The 15,731-nt window shown below is 47.4% G+C and overlaps 1 protein-coding gene across 2 annotated transcripts in view; it reads right to left on the reverse strand.

Moving 5' to 3' along the window:
* Positions 1-5: 5 nt before the first annotated feature.
* The window catches only part of glis2b (GLIS family zinc finger 2b), a 24,883-nt gene continuing 9,157 nt past the window's right edge, over positions 6-15,731 (reverse strand). For both annotated transcript variants that reach the window (XM_071516423.1, XM_071516422.1), the window contains exons 2-7: positions 4,594-4,788; positions 4,284-4,414; positions 1,552-1,731; positions 1,308-1,441; positions 1,087-1,205; positions 6-782 (exon numbers count right to left, since the gene is read on the reverse strand). In XM_071516423.1, coding sequence (XP_071372524.1) covers positions 43-782; positions 1,087-1,205; positions 1,308-1,441; positions 1,552-1,731; positions 4,284-4,414; positions 4,594-4,771 — 1,482 coding nt within the window. In that variant the 5' untranslated portion in view covers positions 4,772-4,788 and the 3' untranslated portion in view covers positions 6-42. The remainder of the gene's footprint in view (positions 783-1,086; positions 1,206-1,307; positions 1,442-1,551; positions 1,732-4,283; positions 4,415-4,593; positions 4,789-15,731) is intronic.

Here is a 15,731-nt window from a genome sequence, read left to right on the forward strand (position 1 = left end):
TCCTCTGGAATGTATGTGTGTGTGTGTGTGTGTGTGTGTGTGTCAGTTGACCACAGCTGGCTTGAGCACCACGGTGCCTGGGGGGATGACCACCCAGGACAGGGGATCATGAGACCCTCCTGTGGAGAGGTTCAGGACCCCCCCAGGCACCTCATCCTCTGGCTCCTCCCCCCGGTTCTTCCCCCTGGCCTGTCGGCCCTGGACCCTGCGTTCAGCCCCCAGCACGGGCACCATGGGCAGGCCCAGGGCCGAGGAGGGGAAGGCCGGGGAGAGCAGAGGGGACTTGGCCAGGCCCAGCGGGGAGCCGTTGAAGGAAAGGATGGAGGCGCCTCCCAGGCTGGCAGGAGGGGAGCCGGGGCAACCCAGTGTGCTGAGGTCCAGGGGCCGAGGACTGAGGGGGGACAAGGGCAGGGAGCCGCCCAGGCCCTGCAGAGCGTGGCCTCCCAGGAGGGCAGCTGCCGCCCCTGGGATAATAATGTGGGCTCCGCTCACATAGGACAGCTCCGACTCCTTCATCCCTCCACCAACTAGCCCTCCAACTTGACCCCCCTTCAGCAGGGAGCCCACTCCACCTGGAGAGCCATGCTCCTGGGCCACAAAGTGGCCATGGGCCTTGATGTGCTTGCGGAGGGAGCTGGGGTCTGTGTAGCGCTTCAGGCAGCCCACCATCTTGCAGTAGTAGGGCTTGTCCACATAGTGTGTGCGTGTGTGCTTGAAGCGGTCGCTGGAGTTGGAGTAGCGCTTGTTGCAGCCCTCATAGGGACAAATGTAGGGCTTTTCACCTGCAGTAAGGAGAGATCATTCAGCATACGGAAAACACTTGGATTAAAAAACACACATGCATTTTTGAAAATATACAATGGTTTCATATATCCCAGGGTAATGAGACCCAAACCCCATTAAGGTTTTAAACTTTTATATGAGCTGTGTAAGCCTTCATTTCGAGTAAAACATGAAAATACTAGAAAATAACTAGAATTAGAAGTCTGATTAGACAGCTGCGACAAATGAGTGCATGCATCTCATATGTTCTCATGTGTTCGTATCGGAGGAGAGTGGCTCACTGGGTGCAGCACCACCACTGACCTGTGTGTGAGCGGTTGTGTATCTTGAGGTTCTCCAGGCGTGAGAAGCTCTTGTTGCAGGTGGGACAGCGGTGGGGCTTCTCGTTAGTGTGAGTGCGGATGTGGATGAGCATCTTGTACCTGCAGCCACACACAACACAATAAAGTTATAACAGCTCTACCTCACAGACTCTGCCCTTATGCGCACACTTTCCAAATCAACTCAGTGTATAAGGTTTTCACCTGGCATTGAAGCCCCTCCCTTTGCGTGCGCAGCCCTCCCAGTGGCAGCAGTACCCAGAATCCTTTTCAGGCTTGACATGGAAGTCATTGACGTGGTCCACCAGGTCTTGAAGGGAGTCAAAGAGCAAATGGCACTGGAGGAAAGACAGAGACAAGATGGTTAATATTCCATTCCGTGATAAAGTTCTTTTGATCTACAACAGGATAATAAAACCGGTTTCCTTTCCTGGCATCACTTCCTCACCTTCTTCCAGCAACAGGCCAGCTGTTCATCCGCTGAGAGGTCAGGAGAGGCCCGCTTATCACTGGTCTGGCCAATGAACATGGAGGATGGCAGGTGAAGTCCCGCCCCGGCTCCAATCGGCACAAAGAACTGAAAGGCCTGTGAGGAGGCTCCGCCTTCTATGTAACGGATGTGAGAGTTCTGAGGGGAAAAAAAGAGCAAAAAGAGCAAGGGGATTACCTGTCTGTTGCACACACATAAGCAAGAATGCACAAGTTAATGTGACTTCAATAACTGTTTACTTATTTATTTATTTATTTATTATATATTGCTTTTTACTGATGCCTTTTTTACTTGCTTTTGCACTATCCCCTTTGCTGCTGTAACACTATAAATTTCCCCGTTGTGGGATTAATAAAGGATTATCTTATCTTATCTTAAACTTTAGTTCTACTTTATTGTCATGTGCATTAAAAAAAAATACGGTTTGTACATTTCAATGCAATGAAAAGCATGTTGCCCAGTCTCTCCCTTTAAAAAAACTGTGCATATAGTACACTACCAGTCAAAAGTTTGGACACACCTGATTGAATGTACTACTGTATGTTTTCCATTATCTTAAAGCCATTTCGATCTAAAGGCTTATGCTTAAATGCTTCAAATTTGTTTTTTAGACAAATATAAATAGTGAAGTTGATGCCTATGTATGAATTTCTTTCCAAAGCCTTTGCCTTTCCATCAAGGCAAAGAGTGGCTACTTTAAAGAATCTAAAATATAAGATAGTTTTGATTTGTTTAACACTATTTTGGGCACTGCATGATTCCATTTGTGTTATTTCACAGTTTTGATGTCTTTACTATTATTCTAAAATGTGAAAAATAGTAAAAATAAAGAAAAATGTGTGTGTCCAAACCTTTGACTGGTAGTGTACAATGACATCAAAGGGCATTAAAAGGATAATAGAAACAACACACGACAGTACAGGACAGTCCTTCTGCATGTGTGTGCGTCAGACTGCATGACCACTGTTCATGATCCTGACCGCCTGAGGGTAAAAGCTGTCTCTGAAGCAGGCGGTACAAGTTCTGATGCTGCGATAGCACTTTCCAGATGGCAGAATTGAGAATAGACCACAAGCTGGATGACTGGAGTCCTGGAGTGATGTGTACGGCCCTTCCTCTTACAGCGAGTGGTGTGACGACCAGGAGAGACGGAGAAACATATGCACTAATGATCTCACTGAGAAATGTCTTGATTATGCAGTGACAATAGCCTCTCTTTTTTGTCAATGGAGTAGAGGACTATTCTGTGCTTCATCCTTTTCTTCAAAAATCCACTGTACTATTTCTGTTCCAGTCCACCCGCTGTGCCCTACAAAGCCTCCCCACATCTCTAAGCCCGGCTTGATAGCTGTAGATTCACTGAACCTCAGCTGGGGCTCAAAGAGCTAATGCTCTGGCTCACACACACATACACACACACACACACACACACACACACATACATCCAGCCACGTACGGACACACACATACACACAAATTGTGCCAAACAGAGGCCGATTAGTGTTAACCAGAGATGGCAAGAGGGCACAGCACCAGTGAGTTAGGATATCAACAGGAACCAAAGTCTCAGATGCACACACACACACACACACACACACACAGGGTTACTTAGCTAAGGGAGAAAACAGAGTGGGGTCTGAAGAGTGGAATTTGGAATAAGGGACACTTACGGGACAAAGCTGTCTTGTGAGAGTGGGGGAGCATAGAGAAAGAGAGAAATAGAAGAGGGAAAGGGTGCAAATGGATCACAATCCTGTGACTGTCTCACCGGCTCCAGCTATGCCAGAAATGTGTATGTGACAAATTTCATAAAATGAGACCAATTCGCCTCTGCACGCAAAACTGTGTGGGCCGTTTTGTGAGACGCCGTAGGGGAGAGAGAGTGTGTGTGTTTACGTGTAGCTTTATGTGTGAGTGTGTAAGGCCGCTATTTTTTTATTATTTGTGTCTTTAATTATTTGTGTCTTGTGTGTGAGAGAAAGAGTGTGGCAGGGAGAGAAAGTGTGTGTGTGTCCTTGCTGTGTCCATGGGGGGCGAGGAATATGTGTGTGTGTGTGTGTGTGTGTGTGAGGGGTGTGTGTGTGTGTGTGTGTGTGGGACTCAGAGGGAGGCTGAGCAGCTGAATGGTCCCAGCCAGCGTGTCTCAATTCAATTGGGAGGGAATTGAATTAGGCGGCGTGAGGTCTGCATGGCTGTACCTTGTCGTAAATCCGATTATACACGTACACACACACACACACACACACACACACTCACACACACGCTCACGTCATGCCTGTGGGGCCACTGAGTGCAAGTTGCACAGAGAGAAGCACTTGTTGGGGACACAAGAGGTGTTTGATAAGGGCTGCCCCCCCCCCCCTCCAAAACACCCCCCCACCCCCTCGCACAGCCTGAGTGTGACACGAACCAATGTTCCCAATGTGCTGACCCAAACAGGCTGAGTCACTCTGGTGTAGACAGACAAAGTGTGGATAAGGTTTACTCTTTAAATGACTTGAAGACGAATGAGAGAGAGAGAGGGGGGAGAGAGAGAGAGAGCAAGAGATAGATAGGGAGAGAGAGACAGGGGAGAGAGAAGAGGGATACTGACGGGGAAAATGTGAGTGGGAAAAGGTATGGTCAAACATCTGTGTTGTTGCGTGTGTGTGTGTGTGTGTGTGTGTGTGTGAGCGCTCTCTCACACTCACCCCTGAGGGGATGTGGTTGCCGTTGGTCATTTCTGGAGAGCTGGGGGTGTGGCGGGATGAGGGAGACATGCTCAGGTCCACCGCTGGTGGGGTGGGGGTCTCGGTCCGATCCTGAGGGACCACCTGCACACCTGCGATAACACACACACACACACACACACACACACACACACACACCTGGTCAGGTGACCTCTCACCTGGGGGATCTGATAGGGGTAGAATGTGGGAGTGACATCTTGCAGCAGTAAATACAATCTTTTTCTCTCTCTCGCTCTCTCTCTCTCTCTCTCTCTCTCTCTCTGTGACCTACCTGTGTGCGGAGAGGCTGGTGAGGCGGGCTCTATGACTGCGGTGCCATCGTCCGCCATGCGGAGCTGGCGGGCGCGTTTGGCGTGCAGCGGGGAGAGGGGGGGCGAGCGCGCCCCTCTGTCCCGCCCGTTGGCCCGCCGAGGGAGCTTCAGGTCCAGCGGCTCGTCCAGGGACAGCATGACCACCGACCTCCCACCTGCACACACATCCAGTCACAGAGGGACAGGGTGAGTTGATGCAACGGAAACAGTGAGAGAGATTTCACAAAGACGGGGCATTTCCTAGATTCACACACCTGCAATATTTCCCACGTCAATGTTGAATGAGTATCTCACATTCCACAGGCCCATTAGATAAACACATACTCCATTTTCTTCAACCTACAACAATGGTAAACTGACCATAATCATAAACTGAATCACTAAGTAAGCCAAAGAAAAACACACACGCACACACACTCTCAGTCTGAGAGACCCCCTCCCCTTTTCCCCATCCTGACCTTTGCTCACACACTCTTCCTGAGGAATGTCTACAATCCAATCCAGATGGTCACCCTGACCACCGACCCCCCCCCCCCCCCCCCCCCTTACCCCGCCCCCTGGCCAGCCGCTGGCCCTTGGCCCCCAGCATCCCATCTCCCCACCCCTCATCCCCCCAACCCCCGAGAGCCTACACCTTCAGACCCCACGGACCCTGGAGAGCCACTGGCACACACCACCGCCCCCCACCCCACCCCCCACTTCCATTCCAGGCTAGCTTCACCTACTCCGTCCACCTCCTCCCTCCTCTAAATGCGCTGACCCCTGGACCCAGCCTGAGGGCCGTGGACATCCAGCCCTTGAAAAATAAAAACTGTCAATTTGAGTTCCAATTGTAGTCTTCCTAAGCCACCAGACTGACCCGGTACTGCCAACATCCCCTTGTTGTACCGTGCAAAGAATTCAGCCTTAACAGCCTATCACCTAGATAAACCAAATCAGCCAAATAGATGGTGCATGAGCTAAAGCAATTAGTCTGAGCCATAATTAAAAGTCATTTTAGTTTCGCTAAAAACATGTATGAGGCATTAGAAGCAATTATAACAGGTTAATAATCATAATAATTCCCTGTCCAGCATTTACTGCTTCGCACACACAGGCGGTGCTTGTACAGTACTGCTGACTTATCGCCAAGCTCTCCTTTCTACACAGCGTGTTGGGTTCACTGCTCCCTCTTACCCGGTTCACTGGGGACACACACGCACACACACAAACACACACACACACGCACACAGGCACACGCGGCGCCTCAAAGCGTTTTCCCTCTACACACATAGTTGCAGAGTGTCCTATATTTCCGCCACAGAGCCCTAGTTCATGTAGAAGCGCTCTCAGTGTGCATGTATTCACACACTATACGCACACACACACACACACACACACACACATACACACACGAGCAATTAATCCAACTGTAATTTCAACAAATTCTCCCTCCCCTTCCTCCCTCACTCTCTCACTCTCCAAAACACACACATGGACCGATACACACGCACACACACACGCTCATGGAAGCCACGGTGGTAGTGAATGGTGGGCTTTGAGAGCGACTGGCCAGGGGCCACATGAGAAGCCCTTGTGTCTGGGAGGCACGGAGGAGAGAGGTCACCAAGTTCACCAACCCACCGAGGGAAGGCCACCAACCCACACACACACATACTGTATATAAATATATATATATATATATATTATACATATATATGCAGTATACAGCTGGGGGGAGGAGGGTATAGACTCAATAAGCCATAGATAAGAGGATGATGATACACACACACACACATACAGAGATACAAACAGGCGCTTCAAGGCAGACGAACATACATGCATGCACACAGAGCAGTATTATTTGATTATCATTGAGATCTGACTGTACCAATATATATACTTGTATCTGATTACAGACCACACAGACAAGCACATGACCCAAAAGTCCATCTTGATAGGCAGGTTAGAATGGCTTGATACAGAAATGTCAGAGGAAGGCCCTACAGCAGGATGCTGCATTCTAGGACCAGGGTGTTTTTACACAGTAAAGTGACAGAATTGGAAAAGCCAATTCCAACAAGTAAACATGATGCATCATTCCTCCAAGTTTAATCTAAATCAGACTGGTGGTGCAGCAGTTATGGCCTTTCAAAGTTTTGACCTTTAATTATAGCGTCCCCATCATGCCAATCCCCCCGCTGGGATCAATCCAGAATCACAACATTCAGGGATTTTTCAGGGGTTCAGGGGTCCTTGCTTCAGCAGGGTGGATGCATGTCGACATACACTACCTGTCAAAAGTTTGGACGAACACATTCTTCTTTATTTTTTACTATTTTACACATTTTAGAATAATAGTAAAGACATTACAACTATGAAATAACACAAATGGAATTATGCAGTGACCAAAAAAGTGTTAAACAAATTAAAACTGTCTTATATTTCAGATTCTTTGAAGTAGCCACTCTTTGCCTTGATGGAAAGGCAAAGGCTTTGGGAAGAGATTCATACATAGGCATCAACTTCACTATTTATATTTGTCTAAAAAACACATTTTGAGCATTTAAGCATAAGCCTTTAGATCAAAATGACTATTTTAATGAAAAACAGTACATTCAATCATGTGTGTCCAAACCTTTGACTGGTAGTGTAGGGCTTGAACCCAGGACGTCCACCCTGAAAATTGTCCTAGTTATGCCCTGATCCAATTAAATGCTCCCTATAATGAGGTATGTTAAGAACGCATTTTATTCTGCTGCCTGCTGTCAGACATTTTTCTGTTCACCTGAAGGTCTGAGGCAGCTGTTAGAAGAGATACATCAAAATAATCTTGACAGGTAACTTCTGCACAGACACGCCCACCTGTGCTCTCACTGGCTCTTTGATGTGTTTGGGTCCTTCACACTGATCCTGTCTAACACTGGCCGTCTATACATCACTTGTGGTGTTGTAATCTGAGATAGGAATGCCCTCATAAATTAAACATTCCTTTGAGGTCTTATTCAAATCTGTGTGTTTTACTCAAACAGTGTCCTCCAGTGGCCTAGATCTTGCTAAATTTATCTATCCATGTATGTTTATACACGCTGGTGTCCTTACTGATTTCCCAACCCCCACGTCTCACCCGTGCAGACAGCTAATTAAAGACAAATTAACTCTGGGGCGCCCCCGTGGCTCACTGGGTAGAGCGTGTACCATATAAGGCTCAGTCCTTCCCACAGCGACCTGGGTTTGAATCCAGCCCACGGTCATTTGCTGCATGTCCTCCCCTCTCTCTCCCGTACTTTCCTGTCTCTTTCTCACTATCTCATAAAATGCCTAAAAAAAAAAAGACAAATTAACTCTAATTGCAACCTCATTAGTACAGTAGATTATAACTCGACACCTACTGAATGGACCATTTCCATTGGATGAAACCCAGGTCCAACGCATAACGGTACAGGAAGAACAAAGGTTGGTATATCGACCATTTTGAGCGTAGAGGGTTAGTAATGTGGGCAAACATTCCCATTAGCTGTGAAAATAAACATGTTAGGATCTGTCTAAGAGGATATGATCCTCATTTAGAGTGAGCTGCTGTTAATACCCCATCTCTCTTTCTCTCTCTCACTCTCTCCCTTTCTCTCTCTCTCTCTCCCATGCATCTGGACTGGGTGGGTCCGACCATAACTTACTGTGACTCCTATCACACAGGCTGCCAAGCGGTTTTGGCTTTATTGTTTGGCTAGTACCAGAAAATCGTCTGTCATCCACTTTAAACGGGTAAACCCCTTACCCCGAGGCGCAGACCAGGAATCAGCTTAACCTTTCTCCAAATCCTACTCTTATCCACTGGGGGGACAAATAGCAAACTGGCCTCCCATCAGCAGTATAATCCATGCTGTACAACCTCATGTGAAACAAACTGCTGTACCTCTGAATCCATGTAACTGTGGAATATGAATCCATATCAGTTTGGATCTAGGTCCTCTCCCTGGCTAAATGCCATACCACTGAGTCTGCATTACAGGCATAGAGACGCTCCGGGGGTCTCAACGCACAAAAGGCCTTCTCTCTCGCCAAAGCTGCTGATCCATGTGCAAACCATTACTATACCTCCACAATAGCCTCTATAACTCATTTCTTCCAATTTATTAAATAGACCTACACTGCTATCCCTCCCCCACTCTATCAAACAACAGCCAGCCTCATGAGATTCTGTCCTTTCCCCGTATATAATGAGCACTGTTGGGATCATTCAGCCTGTTGTATATTGTAGGCCTAAAGAATTAGCAGTACACTATAAACATAGTAAACATTACAAAATCGTAGTACACTGCGAAATCTTAGTCGTTTAGTATTGAATCTCAAAATCTTATTTTTCTTAAAACAAATTAAATAAATCTGCCACAGGTGAGATAATTTCACTTGCTTCCAATGGAAATCCAGCATTTTCTTTGATGAAGTGACATTATCTTGATACTACTGATCTGCCTCACTGATCTGCCTCCGCCAAGGCAAAACTGCACTGGAAGCAAGTGAGATTATCTCACCTCATAGACAGATTTTAAGACTCAATACTGGACTAAATGACTTAAGATGGACACTTTTGGCAGTGCAGCAGACTTGTGTAAATATCCCTCTAGACACAGACTGTACGAAACTCAAAAGTTTGGAATTCCCAGTTCGGTTACTCAACCTCTGTTGGACTTCCCAACAACTCAGCAGGTCATAAAATATCTACAATACCCAGTTCACCCCAGGCAGTCCATACCGCACTAATGTGTTCCCAGCGGAGTAGGAGTGCAGCTCCCAGTGAATCAGTCTCTACTGGATTTAGCTCAGACTTGCCTCTTGATAATGCTTAGGAGAAGGGGCTGGCTGGGAAGTGACTCACGGTGTGTGGATCTTGGACTGGAGCAACGGGATCTCATCTACGTCCTCTAAAACCACCATCACTGAGAGGGGTTTGTGGGAAATGTGAGAGAGGGGGAGAGAGAGACAGAGAGAGAGAGAGAGAGAGAGAGAGAGAGACTGAGAGGAAGAGATACAAAGAGTAAAGGAGAAAAAGAGAGAGAGAAAGAAAGAGAAAGAGAGAGCATGGTTATGTCTGTGTGTGCATGAACGTGCCTGAACATGTGTGTGCACTGTGTGTGTGTGTGTGTGTGTGTGTGTGTGTGTGCGCGCACAAAGCTCAGTGGCGGGTGGCTGTGAAGTTTGGGGAAGGGGTGTTGGCTGGCCCCCATGCAGACTTCCTCGTTCGGCCGTGGGGTCGACAGCCACTTTGAAAGGCAGCATTGTCCCTTCTCCGGGCTCTCTCTCTCTCTTTCTCTCTCTCTCTCATCCCTCCTTCCCTCCCCTCCTCCCCCTCCTCTCCCCAGCAGAGTAAACACAGCCTGCAGCAGCTGAACGAGAGAGAGAGGGAGAGGAGGGATGAGCGAGGGGGCCGCAGTGAGGATACGCGGGGTGAGGATGAAGGGAGGAGGAAGTGGAGGAGGAAGAAGAGTCCTGAAAGAGAGGTTTGTGTGTGTCCTCTTTAGCACCCCACCCCTGCATAACCCTTTCCCACCCGAGTCCGACGTTGCACTCCACCCATTCCATTAGGAAGCCTCCGAATCGCCCGCTGTCCTTTGATGAGGTGGGTTGCGGGTTAGGGGTGAACAGGGGTGGGGGGTCAGGGGTATCAGAGGTGGGAGTTGGTTGATGGGGGGGGGCTCTGGTCAAAGGGAGGCTATGTGTTTGAACACCTCCATGCTTCCAGGCTAGGCTCACACGGATCAGTATTGACCCTTGACCCCGCTCTGACCGACTGATCTTTAGCCTAATCTGATCAAATGAGATCTGTACTGAGGATCATATGTCGGCTTAGTCTGATGGTGCAGAAATGAGAGCCGACGAAAAGCATTGCGAGAATATCAAAACTATGAGGCATAAAATGATTATGTTACAGATTATAAATCATATTGTGTTTTCTGCAAGGGTTTCAGAAAGAGAGAGAAAGTGTGTGTGTTTGTGTGTGTGTGTGTGTGTGTGTGTGTGTGTGTGTGTGTACCCCCTCTGAGGTTGGCTGTAACTTAATCTGCCTCCTGCTGTGACCCTGGGAGGTGGTCTGTAGGAGGTAAGCCATCACTCCCTGGGGCTCTTTGCTCTCACACACACACATACACATACACAGAGAGAGAGAGAGAGAGAGAGAGAGAGAGAGAGAGATGGAGAAAGAGAGAGAGAAAGAGGGAAGGAGGGAAAAAAGACTTGGTGGGAGCGATAGCCTCTAACAGCCAATAGTATTGATTGGTGGGATTTTACCTCACCGTGCAGACAGCAGGGAGGTGTTCTGAAATCCTAATCCTCCTGAACTGTAATACATAAACACACAAGCCTGCGTTCTAGTCAGCCCCAAACTGTCATTCATCAACAGCGGCTATCTGCGATGGCACTGAGTGAAACTAGCTTTAGTTATGGTCACTAATGGCCACAGTGTGATAATGATAACGGCCATAGTGTGAATGGTCCCGCCTCAGGCTGTGGGTCAGAGGGGGTCGTGTCTCGACCTGCTGCTTTTTCCATCCACCAGGTGGGAGAGACAGGGCCAAAGGTGAATGGATGTAGTATGGGTGTGGTGTGAACTCTGAACCCGTGACATTTGGATTCTACATCTGAAATCTAGCCCAGAGAGGAATAAACCAACTAGGAAAGCACTGAGCAGGTTTTACATGCACACAATACTCCGGCTAATGTGAATAATCAGATAAAAGTGATAATTTGAGCAAAGCATTTACATGGTTCCATGTGAAGCAATTTCTACTTCTATTTTTCTTTAGAACCCAGAGTTACATGGAGTTATATCAAAGTCAGGTTAGTTTACACAGAGAAGAATGCGACCCAATGAGATCCACACTTTATCGCCTTTACTCTGATAAGATAATCAGACCAAGGTGTCTACATGACATTGGCTATAGATGGTGTATTGCCTGAATCAGGTTAGGATCAGACTAGTAGTGTGTATGTTAACGAAGCAATTGATTTGGGATCCATGGGAAAAACAGGCAGAACAATAGTTCTCTCCTCAGCTTCTCTCTCTCACTCCTTTCATTGCTGACGTTTCTTGAGGTAACAGCCGTGAGTGACCCCACCTCCCCTGACACATACACACCCTAACCACAGCTCCACTGTACCCCCCCCCCCCCCCTCCCGCTGGTGTATCACTCAACACACACACACACACACAGAGCTGAGAGATTTTTTCCTGCCTCCGTCCTCCTCAGCCAGCCGCCTCCTCAGACAGGAAACCTCAGTTTCCACTCCTCCTCCTCCTCTGGGCCTCTCGTTCCCTCTTTCTCCTTCTCTCCCTTGTTTTCCTCTCATTCTCAGTGCTCTGCTTCCTTCTTTCATATTGTTTTTCTCCTCCTCTCTTATCTTTCTTCTCTCACCTACCTCCTTCAAGTCGATTTAACCTTGTACTTTCCGACCTGGGCGACACCTCTTTCCTTTCTCAGAGGGTTTTACTGACTCACTGTCAATCTATACATCTCCCCGTCCCCATGCCCCCGTCACAAAAATGCACCCAGGGACGTATGCAGGATTATGTAATAGCAGCATGCACAATGCCACTGGGGAAGATGGAAGTAGGGGTGTTGTGAAAAAGAGAGTTGTTGGAGTAATGAGACAGAGATACTCACTCACACGTTTCAACATGGGGAGCGATAAGCATAAGATGGACACCTGTTCTGCAGAGAAGCCTTTAAAAAGACAGCAAGAGGAAGCGTGAAGCAATAAACGAGAGAATGCGAGAGTGAGAGCGTGCAGAATAGAGAGATATAGATACAGGGAGGGAGGGAGGGAGGGATCTGAGACAACACAAGAAGCAGGGGAGAAGGGAGAGAGGGAGGGAAGGAAAGAGAAAGGGAGGGATAGAGGGAGCGAAGGAGGGAGGGTGCAACAGGAAGCCTCTCAGTGAGCTACCGATGGCCCCCAGCCAGAGCGTTCAGACACTGAGGAATTCCAGGCAGAGGGCGGGGAGGGAGGGAAGGTGGTAGGAGGGAGGGAGGGAGGGAGAGAATGAGGAGGGCGGGTCTCACTTGCGGTTTGTCGTTAAAGGGGAGTGCTATATGAGACAGGAAGAGCATGCGCTTAAAGTGATATTTCTCTTTGGTTGAACATTAACCTTTTTTTTTTAAGATGCATACCTTGATATGAATACCTTGAACAGTCTGACAGTAGCAGGCCCAGGGATCAAAGCCACCACTGTGTTCGATTATGCGTTTTTTAATTTACTCTTGTTATCAATAATACCAAATTGGAAAAATTACTTTTTAGGCGCAGAGTCTATAATGTTTATGTGTGACTTTTTGGACTACAATATTGGTTGTTAAATGTCTGTGCACAAATATGGGATTCAGTGAGCTAAAAAAAATCTAAATATTCTACTTAAGTCACACAGGGAGTCACAGTCTACTGTACTACAGATACAGCACACTAAGGCAGCATGAATGGTAATCAGAAGAAAAAAATGTAATGCCATGCAACATAATTGTCTAGAATTTACTGCAGTGTTACAAATATATAGTGATGCATACATAAATACATATAGAGACAAATAAAAAACATACACACACTTTATACCTATCTATGTGTAGAGAAAAAAACCACTACTGATAGTGTTGTTGTAGATTTTGCTCAGAGATGTTATACTAATGGCAGGCCATGATAAATTAAAGATTAGGGAGAGACATGGTTTGATGTTCTACTTTAATGTATGAGAAAAAAGCCTCCCAGACTATGATAGCATCCAGACAGACCTGACAGCAGAACAGCAATTTGACTCGGCTTGCCATATAGTGAGATTAAGCCACAAATGATCTATAAACAGCATCTGACTGAGATTTCACATTGTGTCAGTAAGCCTTATGGCCAGCTAAAGCCTGGATTATCACACGACACACTGACCTAACTTGACTAGGAAGGGGGGGGTAGTGGGCTGATGTGGATGGATGATGGATGGATGGAGGGATGGATGGAGTGCTGAATTGAGGCATGGATGGATGGATAGATGGAGGGATGAATGGAGAGATGGACAGATGGATGGATGGATGGAGAGATGGATGAATGGAGGGATGGATAGATGGAGAGATGGCTGTAGCGATGAATAGAGGGATGGATGGATGATAGATAGATGTAGGGATAGAGTGATGAATGGAGGGATGGATGGATGTATGGATAGATGGAAGGATGGATGGAGCCATAAATGGAGGGATAGATGGATGGATAGATGGAGGAACGGATAGAGGGATGGAGCTATGAATGGAGGGATGGGTAGATGGATAGATGGAGGGATGGATGAATGGGTGGAGGGATGGATAGTGGGTTCTAAAGGGAACAAAGCAGTATCAAATCACTATAATAATATCTGCATTTTGGGAAGAGGAATTTGACTTAATCTAAACTGGAAATAACTTCTAACATTGAATATGCCCTATAATAAACTCTAATATGGTGTGATCTTTGCTCTTGAGATTTTTCTTTCATGTTGCCATTCAGTAGAAGAGGACAGAGCATGCCTCGGGGTGTAAATATCATTAGTAATTATCACGTTTGTCATAAGAGCAATCATACAATCATACACACTATTTTGACAAAACAAAGGGAAAGAGAAGGGGGGGTATGGGAGGGGAGAGGGCAAGAGAGTAGCAGCACATTGGCATACTTCCCCCAAGCCACAGTCACATTATTAGACTCCCTAGTAGCTGCTATATGACATGTACAGTATGTTTTTGCGGGCGTACACGTGCATGAACATGTGTTTTGAGTCACTGGTATGTTTTTCTCCCACCCACTCCCATTCAAAAGGGACCGTCAGATAGGCCATTCTCAATATTCTACGAAGGCTTTTTATGAACCGAAACTGCTTTAACCTATACCGTAGTATCTCAGTACGGCACTCAGTGGTAAACAGATAATCCCCCGCAGAGACGGTGACTCAGTGTGTATAAGCAGTAAGCCTACTCAACACTAATGCTTAAGGCACTTCACACCACGGTACTGCAGGCTTTGAAGAGCGGTGAGTAATCTCACAGTAACGTGGGGCATTTCACAACACGGCCGTCTCGCATCGCGGCAAAGCGCGGCGGGAACCACTGAACGCAGCGGGAGGCAGACCGCCACCCGTGAGAAGAGAAGAGAAGAGAAGAGAAGAGAAGAGAAGAGAAGAGAAGAGAAGAGAAGAGAAGAGAAGAGAAACTAAGTGTGTGTGTTTGTCTGTGCACTCGGGAGATACAGTATGATAGACATCCACCCTGGCCCACTCTGGCCTCCCACTTACTCTGTCTCTCTACCTCCTGCAGTCTACTAAATGCACTCCCCTCCCTCGCTCCAACCCTCACTCCCCCTCTCTCATCTTCGCTCTGCCATGCTCCCATATCACCATGAACTTGCAAGATCTCCTCCACTCTTCTCCACTTCTATTCTCCGTCAGGCTATATCCCCATCGTCTGTCATCCCTCGCTCTTCCTGCCCTTCATCCACCCTTCTCACTTCTCTCTCTCTCTGCTGCCCCCCCCCCCCCCCCCCCACCACCCCACCACCCCCCACCCACTCTTTCTCTCAGCCCATTCCTGTGGCCTCCTCTCCCCACAGGCAGTGATGCAATCCTCCGACTCCTGCGCGCAATCACAGGGTCTGGAGTCGGCTCGCCAGCCAAGCAGGGGCGTCACCGCACCACGCTCAGTAGGAAAGCAACAGGAGAGGAAAGAAGGGAGGTGGGGAGAGAAAGAAAAGGAGAAACAGAGCCAGGGAGGGAGGGAAAAAAAAGGCTGAGGCTGTCAGAGCTGGTGGTGGGTGATAGAGAAAAAAATATCCCGTGATAAAAGTTAACAGCTCCGTTTTACAGCCTGTGCATAATATTCACAACCCATTTTTTTTCCACTTGGAGTAAACATGTTTTTTATTTTAATATTTTTTTTGTATTGTGGCTAGGATGGGGGGGGACTGGATGCACTTATTCTGACTCTATTCTACATTCTCTTTGAGGCCACTGGGGGAACTTAACTTGAATGGATCCTATTTTGCTGGATCAAACAGCAGAACTGCTCAGAATTGCTGCAACATCAACAACCTCATCGGCCCACTAACCAGCTGTGTC

The sequence above is a fragment of the Centroberyx affinis genome, unplaced genomic scaffold, assembly GCF_046629955.1.
Source record: "Centroberyx affinis isolate AG114_WGS23_722 - 3 ecotype Tasmania unplaced genomic scaffold, CSIRO-AGI_Caff_v1 ptg000401l_1, whole genome shotgun sequence".
NCBI classification, from domain to species: Eukaryota; Metazoa; Chordata; class Actinopteri; order Beryciformes; family Berycidae; genus Centroberyx; species Centroberyx affinis.